This window comes from Oppia nitens, unplaced genomic scaffold (assembly GCF_028296485.1).
Source record: "Oppia nitens isolate AA-2021 unplaced genomic scaffold, nextdenovo-longstitch-racon4-pilon3 scaffold4_pilon_pilon_pilon, whole genome shotgun sequence".
Classification (NCBI taxonomy): Eukaryota; Metazoa; Arthropoda; class Arachnida; order Sarcoptiformes; family Oppiidae; genus Oppia; species Oppia nitens.
In genome coordinates, this window is record NW_026533232.1 from 7,556,871 (window position 1) to 7,571,003 (window position 14,133).

A 14,133-nucleotide genomic window follows, 5' to 3' on the forward strand; every position below is an offset into this window, starting at 1 on the left:
ATAATATTATTAATATGTGAAGAATTTTTTAAAAATGAATTTGTGTTCAATTATATAATAATTACAATTAATTATATATTAATAATAAGATAATAATTAGATAAAATTATTAAACACCGGGTAAGTTAACGTTAGTAATGAAGTGAAAAAACTAATTATCAATAATAAGAAAACTTCAAGTCATTAGACATTTAGTTTCTAAAGGCATTACAATTTACACATTCAAGAAAAAACACTCAAATTATTGACAATATTATGGTCTGCAAACAAAACACATTATTTCTCGGTTTTGTCCAAACATTTCAAATGGCAGTGTTTTTCAACGGTTGTTATCTCAAACTAAAAACTTTTTTGTTTGTTGTTTTTCTCACAAATATTATTTATATACCTATATATATATCCCTTTTCAGTACAATTAAAGTGCAAACAAAATGTAAAATAAATGATAATTTTTGTCAATTTGTATTATTTTTACAATAAAATATCTGTTAAAATATGTTATTAAATTTTTTCTTGTATTATAATTTGTGTTTTTTTATAATTAATTTACACTATTTTACAATATAAGTGGTAATATTAAAACATAAATATTTTTGTAATAATAATTAGTTGGCATTTTTTGTATCTTAATTTGTATTTTATCAAAAGCTCAAAAATCTACATTAATTTTTTAATTCAATAATCATTAATCAAATTAAATTTAATAATAGTTAATATATTACTAATTTTGAGTGTCATGTTTTGTTTTTAAAAAATTAATACTATATTAACATTAAATATTTCAGAGAAAATATTGTACTCATTTTTTTCAATAAATCATTTCAATCAATTAAAACATATATAGCCATTATATCATTCATATATATACTTATATCAATATACCAATACATATTTAGTAATCAAATATTTTAAAGTAACTTATAATTAAATCTTTAGAATCAGTTTTGATTCAAATATACTCTAAATTAATAATTTTATCTTAAAACTGGCCATAAATTTTTTATATACTAATTTGAAAAAACTTATTAATATGTCTAAATCTTTTAATTAATTTTGCAAAATATTTATAAATTAATTTCAACTCAACGACACCTCATTTGAAATCATTACGTTTTTTATATAAAATGTTTTCTGTTATATACTAATACTAATTATCATTAATTCATGAGTGTTTGACCCACACTTAAACGTTTTTTATTCATATAATTATAAAAACCTAATTTTTTCATAACGTTGTATAATTAACAGTGTATTCTAAATAAATTTTAATTAACAAATAACCAATTTTAGTAAAATAATTGATAAAAATATAATAAATATTATGGTCGGAAATGAACAGGTGTTTTGATTGGCGACAATTTTTCATAAATCTATTTTTTAAAAAGTGTTTCAAATGTTTAGACAGATATAATATCATATGTTTTACGTATTTTAAAAATTATATTATTTAACAATTTATTTATTTTTTCAAATTAAGTAAATCTGTCCTATTTTACGCTTATACTGTATTTTATGTTAAGAAACGAAGATTGTTATCTTTTTTAAAAAATAATAACAAGATAAGGATTTTTAACAAAAAATATCTATAATTAAATTACATAGTTGTTTAATTAATATGTTTATATAATATATGATATAAATTTACTTTATATGCAATTTGTTATAATTACTAATAATAACCGGTATCTGTTTCATTAATATTAATAAATACATGCTATTTTACAATATAGTAAAATTAACAAGATGAAATATTCGATGAAATGTAATGAGAAATTAAAATAAACATAATAATAGTTAAGGATAAAAATTGTTTCAACATATTTTGTTTATGTATATGTATTATATGTTATCCCTGAATTCAAAGCGTTACCATCAAAAAAAAAAAACATTTAAACAAACATTCAATGAGTTTTAAAAATAACTATGAAATTAAAATCAATTAGAAACAGTTCTCTAATAAAATATATAACTATATATATATATATATATAATATATATATATTATTCAAACCAAGACATCTTTGCTTCTCAACAGTTAAAAATACATCAAATTTGAGTAATATTTTAAAGACCACTATTAATAGTGCACATTATATAACAATCGATTAATTATATATTATACATAAACCAATAAAAACCATTTTATAATATTACACTTAAAAACCGGGATTACATTCAACTATCAATATAAATTTATATATGTATGTATATATCATATATTTATGTATATGTGTCTGATTTAATAAATGAGTTACAAAAAAAATTATTTGAATCTCATTAAAAATGGATTTTAGTTGATTGACTCTTCAAATAAACTTATGATTATTATAAACAATGGTTCGATAAAATTTTTTGTCGCACATAAAGTGGCCGTTCGTGAAGTGATTATTAAATTATTTTGTTATATTATACTCAAGTCTTTGTCAAATGTGTTGAAAAGTAAATTATTTGCACATAAGCTAAGCTAATAACTAAAGTCTCATTTAGATCCACCGCCAGAGCCAGTGTTTGACTGTGTTGTAGCGCCGGGATCACCACCGCTTTGAGAGCCACTGTTGGCCCCACCCGACGGCTTTTCAGAACCTTCAGCCATTTTGTCGACATAATCGGAGAATACATCCCTGAACTTCGCCCACGACTTCTCTGGAATGGTTATCGACGAACGAAAGTTACTCTTAACCTAAACAACAGTTCAAAAACAACAACAAATTATTATATTACCGACGTATGGCAACAGCCTATCAATTATAATACCTCAGAGATACGCATATAAATGCCTAAATTATTCTGTCCGATGTCAAAGAAAAATTTCTTGTTCTCCACTCGCATATGACGTCCTTCAGGTAGTTCTCCCTTAAAACCTATTTTTAACAAAAAAAAAATTATTTTCAACTAATTAAATCTAAACCCTATTACGTAAACAAAACAAAAAAGTTTGAATAGGTTTAGGAAAGCATTGAAAATGCAAACAAAACAAGTAATGTCTACTTGAACCACTATTTTCCTCCCGACCTCCATCATCGATTCCAAATTCTTCCAACAGATCCGTCAGTGCATCCCTAAACTCGATCATTCCCTGAGCAGGAATAGCAATCTGCGATCGGGGACCACCTCTTGATATAGTTTGAGAGACCTGATTAAACAAATTTATTAGTTTACATAAAACCATTATAACAGTCAATATGAACCAACCCGTAGAAATCTTCCCCTATTGTTCTCTTTGAGGTCCAAATAGTATCTTCGGTTATCTTTGACCATGACTTCCGATTTTAGTTTACCATCTTCGGGCAAGTTATCCGGATTGGGCGGACCTAATGAGTTGTAGTGACCACAGGAATTCATGATTATATGATCGCAATTAAGGTTTTTTAATATATATTTTTTGTTTCAATCATTAAATCAAATACCCTTTTCGTCTATTAATTGATGAAACAAACATCAAAATGAGTAAAACCTAAACCGTGACTATAAAACAAAAAACAAATAACAAAATCAATTACCCAAAGAGGCATAGAGTTCGCTAAAAGCAGATAAATGGTCTCTAAATTCTGCGGCCGTAGACATGGCTAACAGTAATCGACTTTTTCTTCCGGCGGCGCCCACCTACCAGTTAACACATACAGACATTTAAAATCATTTTTACAACAATAGCGATAATCCCAGTTAAATGATACCTCAGCCACTTTAATGAACCGACCCCTCCGGTTCTGTTTGACGTCTAAATAAAATCTCTTGTGCTGTATTTGCAACATTTTGGTCGCCAACTCCTGTTCCACGGGCTGACCACTTGCCTGTCCTCCTCCTCCGCCGCCGCCTCCTCCTCCTGTCGAGGAAACTAAAGTTGATCTCATTGTTAACTTTAAGTTTATCTCAATTGTTTAATAATACAACAAAATACATACATTCATTATCACACATAAATATCTCATCAAAAATTAAATATTAGATTTAAGTGCATTTTATCACCAAAAAACATTGTACAACAAGTATTACAGTCAATCGACACATTACAGTACATAATATGTACTACATATCGTAAGTATTGCAAAATACTATTTAAGTAGTTATTGATTATTAATTTCAAGCAATCAATGAAACAATAACTGTTTATCTTATTACTTTATTATAGTTTATATTTATTTCATTTTTAGATTAATAAAAACATATCCCAATTTTTTTTTGCATAACTGAATATTAATTTCTGTGTTTCTTATAGTGTAATTAATTAAGATTTTATAATCAACAATATTTAAACATTATAAATACTTTATGCATATTATTATTTCTTAAGAACTAATCTCAAGTTATAATTAACTATAAAAATAACATAAACAACAAATTTATTATTAAATAAACTATAGATAATGTCCATATGTCATATATAGCTATTTAATTACTAACTAAATAATAATTAAAAAAAATTAATTTCCTATAATTTTATGGCAAATAATTTTTGTTTATAAAAGTTAACAATAGTTGGATAAGTTTTGTTAAACATGAGGTCAATTTAATTCAATTTTCCAATAAATAACTAAACGTCAAAAATAAGTATTATACATATTATTTATATTGTTCAGTGTTTAATACAAAAAACCAGTTTTAATGCATTAATATACCTTATTATTAATAATAACATTTTATATCATTTTTTGTTAAAATAATTATTAATCTTATCTATAAAACCCTTTCTCAAAAGATTTTTTTAAAATTGCATATCAATTAGTATTTGATGTTTTGCAAAAATAGGTCATTTTTATTAATTTTAAATATTAATTAACTAATTTAAAACTACGAGCAATATGTTATTATTATAATTTGATTTAATTTGTGCACATATTTTAATAATATCATATAATTCATGTTACACCATTTACAATTTTATATAATTCAAATCAATAAACATTTAATGTATTTTTAATTGGATAAAATAAATATTTAACATATTAAACAATCTTATTGCGGTTATATCACTAATACCTTTTATTTAGTAATATTATATTTATACAACACGGTGTGTCATATATTTTATAAATAATTCATATATTAACATGTTCAATTTTATTGGATATTACAAAACATACTATCATTTAAAAAATGATTTACAAATTTACTACTAATTTAACCAATGTTTTTGATGACTTTGAAATATTAGGAATTTGTTATCAAAAAAGTTAATAAATTTCGGTTACAAACTAGCAATCAATTACATGAGTCGGACTTAAAAACATAAATATTTTGAATATAAATACTGTATATAAATTATAATGATATAATAATAATAATAATATTAATAATTTGTGTGCATACAAAACATATGATTACATTTAATATATTAAAAAATATGTATTTATGGGGTTAAACAACATACTAATGAATTAGAGATTTGCGATCACGACTTGAGTATATAGTATTGGGTCGTCGAGTCATTAAACTTATCATAAATAGCTTATAAATTTCACCCTTTCCCACAATTGTCTCAATGTATATCAATTTAATATATCTAATATATATATATATATATATATTGTTTTTATTACAACACAACACTTGTGTATTATACATAATGTATAACCATATAGCATACATATGATATGTATTATAGATAAACCAATTTTTACTGATACAATTGTACTATATTTTTTTATTATAATATAGTAAATGACCTTGTTCTACATGCAATACCAATGTCATACAATATATCATTTAGTAATATTTGGTACATAACTTAGATATTAATTAATATTTCACAAAAAAAATCTATTCAAACATTTTCATTTAGTTCATTTCAATTGGTTGTATAAAAAACACATAACCATTCAATTTAATTTCTACAGCTATTTGTCAAAAAGCGTAACAATAAATAAATAACATTTTGTGTTAAATGACAAAAACAATAAAAAATATTATTTTATTTTACAAAATATTTTGTTGAAAAAAACATTAAGAAATAAAACTTGAAAATGTAAATTTTGGGTCCTATTAACTCATTAGGAGTTGTAGTTTAACTAAATTAAAGTTAGATTGCATAACAATGTTGTGCCATAAATTGAGGAGAAAATAACGAGGTATTCAATGGTTTGGCATTTTTATTGAAAGGTAAGGTAAGGGTTGTGTTATTATAGTATTTGAGAGTTAAAGTCAAGAGCAGACAGTCATTGACCGAATCGACTGAGTTTTGTCTGAGGACTGGCATAATGTTTAAACACAAACAATAGCTAACATTTTAATAATAATTTTTGTGCCAAAGGATTGAAGAGACCAGAGAGTCGTGAGTTATAACAATTTAGTACTCAATATACTGTATATTCAATGGTATACTAAAACATCTATCATAGCTTCTGTATGGTTGTTAAGGTACTAGTATTAGATTGAGAGAGAATTCAAATAGTGGGTCATATATTAAAAGGCACACACATTCCTAACATATCAACACAAGTTGCTATCTGAGACCCCAAACCATTTGACTTCAATCATAGTACCGACCCTTCACTAAATTTTTTCTCCAAAAAACTCGTTCATTGAGTTAAAAAAGTCAATGAATGAGACGAGTAGTTAGGCTTATAGTTAGTTCCGGCTCTGAATATTTAATCAATACTATTATGTAATAAATTATACATCAATTTTAAAGACATCACTGAATTGGGGACAACTTGTGATCAACGCTTTTACTCTTCAGTTCATTAAAATTAACAAAAATAATCACACAATAAGGGTAATCATTAAATCATTTCAAATTCATAATAAAAGTACTGTATATACAGTATATATATTACAAATATTTATAATTTGTTAATCTATCAAAAAATATATCAAAATATATAAAGTATTTTATTACATTATATATCATAATTTAACATGCAATTCAATCTATTTTAAAATGTTATATTTTAAACAGTTTTTAAACAACTGTTTTGATGAGGAAGTTATTCAATAGAAAAAAATAAATATTACTATTTGATTGTTATTATTATTACTATTATTTTCAAATATGTTTTGTTGATAAAATTGAAAAAACAAACAGTTAAATGTTTCCGTGTATTACCAAATATCAACAACAAAAAACTGAAACAAAACTTATATACTAAGTATTATACAATACTTTTTAAAAAATAATTTTAATAATTATTTCTAACTAATCATTTGAATTACCACACTATACCTAACCTCTAAAAAACACAATAATAATGATCTGAGAATTAAAATGAAATGAGTGTTAATTAAATAACAATTAAAAAATGTATTTCAAACATATTTTTGGATTAGGAAAACAAACTATAGTTTGGTTAGTAATTAGAAATATTAGATGAGATGTCAAAAAATAGTGAAAAACCCATCTTTTAAAACATGAGGAAGTCTTCAAATAATAGTCATATTGTATGACTTCAGGCGTTATCACAAACCAGTTGTCGAGTGAAAACAAATTTCTCGATAACTCTATTATATTCGGCACTAAATTCTATTTAATACTATTATAAATGTATTTTCTTTTTAAAAAGTCTCCAATTATTCGACAATAAATAGTTTTTTATGGCAACAAAAATCTAAATACATAACCAAATCATTCAAACATATTTAATACTCGTGTCTTAAAAACATTTCAATGCAAAACATTCAACATTATTGTCAGTGATATATTAACTTAAAAATATTACAAAAATAAATAACAAATCGACTAAACATCAAAGTTATTAACTTAAATTAACTTATATTTCAATTATAAAATCATTTTAATATATACTAAACATAAAAATCAAAGCTTATGATAATCAATATTGTAGATTCATCTTAAAAATAATAATTTACTAAAAATTGATACAATGTTAAGATTTACATATAACTAGAATTGCCAACTAATCAATAATTGAGGGTAAATGACATTATAAATAATTTATATTTTCAAATACAAAAATTGTCAATTTGTCACAAATTATTACTATTTTCATAATTGAACACTAATTCAAAACAAATCCTATAATTAGATTATTTATATTTAAATTGTTTACATAAGAAATGTTTAGTTAAAATTATTTTCAATTTAAAAATACCAAAGTATTCAAACAAATTTTGTATATTAAAAAAATATTTTGATTGTTAACAAATGTTTGTCACTTAATTAATACATTTGTAATATTTTTTATATAAATATCAAAGTATTAATTGAATAAACTTTATTAAATAATAATTTTATAATAATAATATACTAATTAAATACATTTAATTAAATATTAAATTAAATAATTACATTTTAAATTAACTAATTGAATGTCATTATGAAAATATATGATAAATCTATACTTATTTCAACAATTTTTTTTAAAGTTAAAAATAAGAAAAATTTACAAAAAAAATAATTAATTTAAAAGTAAAATTATTCATATATTAATATAGATAGTAATAATATTATAAGTAATTATATAATTAATTTAAAAATAGAAATGGCATTCAATATGTAATACATGTATGCAATGACTATATTGTATAAAAAGGGGTGAAAGGATTGGCGCCATCTTATTATGAGCTGTAAGGGCACACATATAGAGAATGGGGGGACAGTTGGCTATAATATGTTTGTGAGGGCATCAGTAGCTAAAAGGCTGGTTATATCTGTGCAGAGGTTATGCAATGGCAGCGTAACACCCATTGTAAGCGTTGACGGCATTTATGGTTATAGCACTACAAATGGCATTCAATATTACTATTGACTCTAACATTACATAAGCGCCTATTGAACGCCCAATACTTGCATTTAATTATAAATGATTTAATCAAATATATTAGCAATCAGTTGGCTCTCACACTGTGTGACAAAAATTAGTCAATCATTAACTATAACTAAACAACTCTAACATTACATCATTATTAGTACAAAAGTACACCAATTGATAGACATATAACTCATAGACAAATGACTTTTGAGATTAGATTTGTTTGTAGTTTCAAATTAAACACATATTAACTGATAAATGATAAGCACTTTTCAATCAATGTTTTGATGAGACACTAAACATACCATTAATTATAATTATAATCAATAAACAAAACCAATCTATTAATGAATCAATTAATTACTTGACGTCTGATGAGACTCATCGCCACTCCTGTCGTCGGACATGTCTTCGCCGATATTGGATATGTTCTACTCTTCAACTGTATTAACAATCGTTGGCTTTTTGTATGACTTGTCTGTCCAATGTATGGATGGCCACAATCAGCTAATATATGTAACTCAAGGTCATAAATGTTGTGACATATCATAAAAGTTATTATTCATTTGAGAGTAATTAGTGTCCAGTGATGACCACTTCGGCACACAAAGCACTGGTTTAGACCTTAACGGTAATCGGGTTAGTGATCGGGTAATTCAATCACTAGTCAACTCTTGTTTCGATGGATGAGCCGTTCAGCCAAAAACAACAAATGTCGGCCTACAGTATGTCCACAACAGGCTGTCCTCCGGTCGTCTCTAACGAAAGGCCACACAATCCTTATGGTTGGCCAGTGGTGCGCACAGTGATGACCATCGGGTTAATCGGCTCTCTCACCTCACTGTCTCTCTCTCTTTCTCTCTCAATCTGTCTCTCTCTCTCTCTTTCTAACACTAACAGCACTCATACATACAACACATTCCCACACTTACAGTGCACTACAACAGCAACACTACAACATTGACTGACAATCACTTGAATGCTTAGCCAAACAGACACTCAATGTGTGCGCCACTCATACAACACATACACCACAACACTACTGCTACACACAAACCAATACACATGCGTTACAATACATACCATAAATAACATACAAATTAATATTTCTTTTTTTAATTAAACACTTTTTATTCAACTTTTACTTAATAATCAAAATAATCAAAAGACAAATTAATTTATTCATTTTCTTCGCTACGGATTCTTGCGTTCGGATTTGTCAACCGAATGGCCAACTGTTTGGCCCTTTCGACGATACTTTTGCGCTTACGGGACGACACGGCGTGAGCGATCTCAGCACAGTATCTTCTATTGGTCATCATCAACACTTCCAGTTCCTGGACATACATCAAAACATATATCATTAGATACACTGATATTATCAAAGTTAGACACAAAGCATCATTTGATAGACTTATAATCTAACAAACCTTTACATTATGAACCAAAACTTTTCGGAAGCCGTTGGGCAACATATGACGTGTCCTTTTGTCTGATCCGTAACCAATCTTCGGCATCAATATCTGACCCTTAAATCGTCGGCGAACTCTGTTGTCAATACCCTTAGGTTTTCTCCAATTGGGCTAATAATCCAAAAGACATGAGTGGTTATTAAATCAACACTAAAGAGGTGATCAATAACTTACTGTTAGTTTCTTATAGCGATCCGATTGGTGGCGGCGGAACCGTTTGGTTCGCTTCTTGATAATATGCGGTCTATAGAGTGGTTGGACAACCATTTTTATCGGGTCTTTGATGACAATCGGCGGTCAATTGACTGGTAATTGACTGCAGTTGTGATTCACGTGTAAAATGGCTAAACAGGAAAGGGATGTCTAAATGGGTCTCACAATCAATGATGAGATGTTTGTGTGTTTAATGTTGTTGTTTGACAACTGTTTTATCAGTCGACAGCCCAGACATGAGTTCATTGTTGACACTCATTGATAGTCAATCTCTTCATTAATTTGTTCAAACAGTTAGTCTAATCATTGTTTTTCATATAATATATATATATTGACGTCAAATGCTGTACCAAATGTGTGATAGTAGACAACAATTGACACAAATTACTTAATTTGGTTTCAAGAAAAAAAGCCAAACACTTGTTAATCAATAATACTCAATACAAACAAGTTTTGTCAGCTCAAGACACTCAACACAAATATAACTCATTACTTGTCCATCGATGATGATGTCAGACGATCGCAACTTTCGCTACTTTTACTACGAGAAGGTTGGCTTCCGTGGCGTTGAAGAGAAGAAGTCATTGGATATACTTTTGACTGAAAAACCTAACGATTTGTTGTCCAAATTGTCTGCATTTGCCCATCGCTTCCCAATCCCGGGAATGTATCGCAAACTTATTTGGAAACTACTTTTGGATGTCATGACTGTCAACGAATTGCAGTCTAATTCAGTGGACAACTCTTTTGTCTGTCGAGAACAACTACACCATTGCTATGACCTGAGACGTGCTCTCGAGATAATGCTTTACACCGACAACAGTACCGGACATTCAAAGCTTATGGTTTTGATGTATTTCCTTGAATTTGCGGAATTAAACATTAATATCGACAAACAGGTCGGCAGTATATCACTGTATAAACATTTTATTGTCGATTATCTATAAGTTTATAACATATTTTATAAAACAGTTTCAAACAAATGAAGTCAAAGATCTACTAATGATTAGCGATGTTTTTGCCAAAGAATTTATTGACGATAAAAACAAAGCTGAAGACAATATCGATGATATTTATTGGTTATTCAGAAATCTTATATCAACCGTCAGAAACAACTTTTACGCACTCATTGATACTGTAAGAGCTGACTATAAACTATTGTAAAATAATATAAATATGTTATGATATTTCCCGCATCGGTTAAAGTATGAAAAATTTATCAATTGTTTGGCTCAAGAGGATCGCAGTCTTCACTGCCATTTAGTCAAAATAGGTATAATTAAAGTACAAACTAATCAAATACCGACAAATTCTTGTGTTAAACTAAATTACAAGAAATACAATACTGAAGAATATCGACCTATTATTACATGGTTTGTCAGGTTTTATGCGGGTATTATTGATCATCACTGTCTCATTAGGTATTTTTTTATTTGATTACCGGTTTGTTTAAATTTTTATAAACATTTTATAAATACTGTCCTATTTTTCTAAAAACCCATAGAATATTTGACAAAGTTATCGGTGCATTAATTTACGGGAACCGACCGTTTGCAGTGTTGGGCTCATTAGGAAAGGCCGTATTATCTCAATTAAGAACTGAATTATTAAATATGAATACATGTGAAGACATTACAAAACGTTTACTAACAGTACGTGATTTTAATGAACATACAGTATATTAAGTGAAAATATCTAATTTAGTGAATACTACAGTACTGTATATATATTTTTGAAAATTAATGTCATTTAATATGATTACAGCCCTTAACATTGGAACAGTCAGAGGAAGTCGTTATTAAAGCGTTGACGCCTTAAGAAATCATTAAATATGTTAGATATAACTATAGACTAAATTGTAATATTTGTTAATTTCTTAAAATTAATTATATATAAAGTCTATATTATTTAATTACAATTTAAAATTACTAGTCATCTACCGGTAATGATCGACTCGAAAAATTGTTTATACAATATTAATTACCGTAGCATTTAAATTCACTTTAATCATTATTTTATAATTTTTTTTAATAAAAATAATGTAAATTATAATTACAAAAGTTTATTAATGTTACTATTGTTTGTGTGTCCGGCAAATATACCCGCAAATAATATGAGTCCCGTTTGTTTGTCCATTAAAAAGAAAATGAATGGATGATCAGCTTCAAAATAAGCACCACCTGAGACGCCAACCCTTTCCACATTAGTAGCACTGACAGCTGCACCTACACTTCCCTGTTCATCAATTTTGAGGATAGCCTTGTGGAGCAGTTCATCAACATTGAGTGAACCCGTAGTTCTGGAAAACATAGAACTTAGGTCTGCGGCGTCCGAGAAGAGACTTTTGAGACCGAACTGACTCTTGAGAACTTGAGTAACCTTAGGCATGGAATCGATGCTAAATTTGGGTATACGTATGTTGACACCTCCGTGTCCAACCTTTCTCATCGATGCAATCAAATTGGTTAATGCGGTTGAATTCAATGATCGCAACAAATTAAATATTCCGTTACTTTCGTTGGGAAGCAATAAGAATAGTCCTAAACGTTGGGAACGGTAGGGTAACTCAATGATCGATGATTGCATGTTCTGGTTGTAAGCATAGGCTACTGGCATTTGACTGACCATCATTTGTACACGAGTTGTCTGTCCATTTGTCAATTGAAACCAAGCATTGGATTCAGTATCTGCCGCATCAAACTTGTAATGCCAATCGCCTTTATATTTGATGGCATTTATTGCCATCAGTGATGTCAATGGAGACGGAGGGGATGTCAGAAAATTGCTTATAAGGCCGTGAGTTTGCTTCTCTATCCAATCATTTATGGTAACTAACACTTCCTGAGAATCTTTGGCAAAGTTCATTGGTCTAAGTTGAGAGTTGTGATAATGAGCCAATGCTAATGAATAGGTCGGTGCTATTGATAAGTCTTCCTGATAGAAGATCTGGTTGGCCACAGATAACGATTTTCCGACATTGATATCTTCAATCAGCTGTTTAACCGCCTGTCCAAACATTTCATGTGTATTAGAAAATGTTGAGTTGTTTTCATCGGGAGGTATATGCAAAATGTTAGCAATTTCTTGTTTGGTTTGACTTCTGGCACCCAAATGGAGTTGCATTAAAACCGATTGTATACTAAAGGGAGAGAAGACCAGTGATTCCATAAGCCTTAGGTTGACATTATAGCTCTGTGTCATCACAAATGAGTTCAACAGGTCTAATGTGAACTGCATGTGTCCGGAACCGATCCATCCCTTTGCTTGACTACTATTCCGATTGTTGGCTAAATGAGAGCTTACTTTAGAGTTAAGGTTGAATGAGAAACAACATATCTGACCAAATGCTGCAAAAGTCACTATTAATGTCAGGATATAACTGAATTGATTGTCCATAACTTTTTTGTTGCAAAAACTTATAACATAAAACTTATTAAACAAATTATTTTAAAGCATTTTATGTTTGCATAAGAGATGGCTAACTAATTGAGAGCATAAAACTAACTAACAGTTCAGTAATATCTTTTTGCATCAAAGTTGTCGAGAATTTCTCTCTCAAAAAGCGAGTGTTTTTTGCATTAATTCAAACAACTTGAATGAACAACACATCCGATAAAAACTGAGCACTGGATTAGCACTTGGGATCAGTTGATTGGTTGGTCCAGAGTTCAGGTCATCGACATGTCGTCGAGAGTTTAAATCAAAAGTAAAACCAGTAGTTATAAGACAACAACCTTAACAAG

At 28.0% G+C, this 14,133-nt stretch overlaps 4 protein-coding genes across 6 annotated transcripts; 1 reads left to right on the top strand and 3 right to left on the bottom strand.

Annotated features, from left to right (window-relative positions):
• Positions 1–2,001: 2,001 nt before the first annotated feature.
• Positions 2,002–9,747, bottom strand: LOC128960500 (transcriptional activator protein Pur-alpha-like). 3 transcript variants are annotated; one of them, XM_054306598.1, is made up of 7 exons: positions 9,070–9,747; positions 3,675–3,823; positions 3,501–3,603; positions 3,193–3,311; positions 2,989–3,133; positions 2,755–2,861; positions 2,002–2,680 (listed from the first exon to the last, which is right to left on the bottom strand). In XM_054306598.1, exons 1-7 carry the CDS (start codon positions 9,110–9,112, stop codon positions 2,480–2,482), a joined length of 867 nt encoding a protein of 288 aa, XP_054162573.1. In that variant the 5' UTR covers positions 9,113–9,747; the 3' UTR covers positions 2,002–2,479. The 3 variants fall into 3 exon arrangements, with proteins under 3 accessions (XP_054162573.1, XP_054162574.1, XP_054162572.1); XM_054306599.1 differs by having other exon boundaries at positions 3,013–3,133; positions 3,675–3,835; XM_054306597.1 differs by having other exon boundaries at positions 2,003–2,680; positions 3,675–3,835; positions 9,070–9,746.
• Positions 9,748–9,819: 72 nt separating this feature from the next.
• Positions 9,820–10,533, bottom strand: LOC128960511 (60S ribosomal protein L32-like). The gene is made up of 3 exons (XM_054306612.1): positions 10,352–10,533; positions 10,136–10,288; positions 9,820–10,042 (listed from the first exon to the last, which is right to left on the bottom strand). Exons 1-3 carry the CDS (start codon positions 10,442–10,444, stop codon positions 9,884–9,886), a joined length of 405 nt encoding a protein of 134 aa, XP_054162587.1. The 5' UTR covers positions 10,445–10,533; the 3' UTR covers positions 9,820–9,883.
• Positions 10,534–10,606: 73 nt separating this feature from the next.
• On the top strand, positions 10,607–12,294 carry LOC128960510 (TBC1 domain family member 7-like). Its single transcript, XM_054306611.1, has 5 exons — positions 10,607–11,289; positions 11,363–11,527; positions 11,597–11,811; positions 11,895–12,042; positions 12,155–12,294. Exons 1-5 carry the CDS (start codon positions 10,894–10,896, stop codon positions 12,206–12,208), a joined length of 978 nt encoding a protein of 325 aa, XP_054162586.1. The 5' UTR covers positions 10,607–10,893; the 3' UTR covers positions 12,209–12,294.
• Positions 12,295–12,442: 148 nt separating this feature from the next.
• Positions 12,443–13,786, bottom strand: LOC128960370 (leukocyte elastase inhibitor-like). The gene has a single exon (XM_054306441.1). The coding sequence runs from the start codon at positions 13,784–13,786 to the stop codon at positions 12,443–12,445; it is 1,344 nt and encodes a 447-aa protein (XP_054162416.1).
• Between the last annotated feature and the right edge of the window lie 347 nt (positions 13,787–14,133).

Coding starts and splice junctions, on each gene's coding strand:
- LOC128960370 (XM_054306441.1), bottom strand. CDS start 13,786: ATGGACAATCAATTCAGTTATATCCTGACATTAATAGTGACTTTTGCA.
- LOC128960510 (XM_054306611.1), top strand. CDS start 10,894: ATGATGATGTCAGACGATCGCAACTTTCGCTACTTTTACTACGAGAAG. Junction 11,812..11,894: donor GATCATCACTGTCTCATTAG/GTATTTTTTTAT, acceptor AAAAACCCATAG/AATATTTGACAAAGTTATCG. Junction 12,043..12,154: donor TTACAAAACGTTTACTAACA/GTACGTGATTTT, acceptor ATATGATTACAG/CCCTTAACATTGGAACAGTC.
- LOC128960500 (XM_054306597.1), bottom strand. CDS start 9,112: ATGTCCGACGACAGGAGTGGCGATGAGTCTCATCAGACGTCAA. Junction 3,836..9,069: donor TGAGTCTCATCAGACGTCAA/GTAATTAATTGA, acceptor GATCAACTTTAG/TTTCCTCGACAGGAGGAGGA. Junction 2,681..2,754: donor TTTATATGCGTATCTCTGAG/GTATTATAATTG, acceptor ACTGTTGTTTAG/GTTAAGAGTAACTTTCGTTC.
- LOC128960511 (XM_054306612.1), bottom strand. CDS start 10,444: ATGGTTGTCCAACCACTCTATAGACCGCATATTATCAAGAAGCGAACC. Junction 10,289..10,351: donor ATCGCTATAAGAAACTAACA/GTAAGTTATTGA, acceptor TTGGATTATTAG/CCCAATTGGAGAAAACCTAA. Junction 10,043..10,135: donor TTTTGGTTCATAATGTAAAG/GTTTGTTAGATT, acceptor ATGTATGTCCAG/GAACTGGAAGTGTTGATGAT.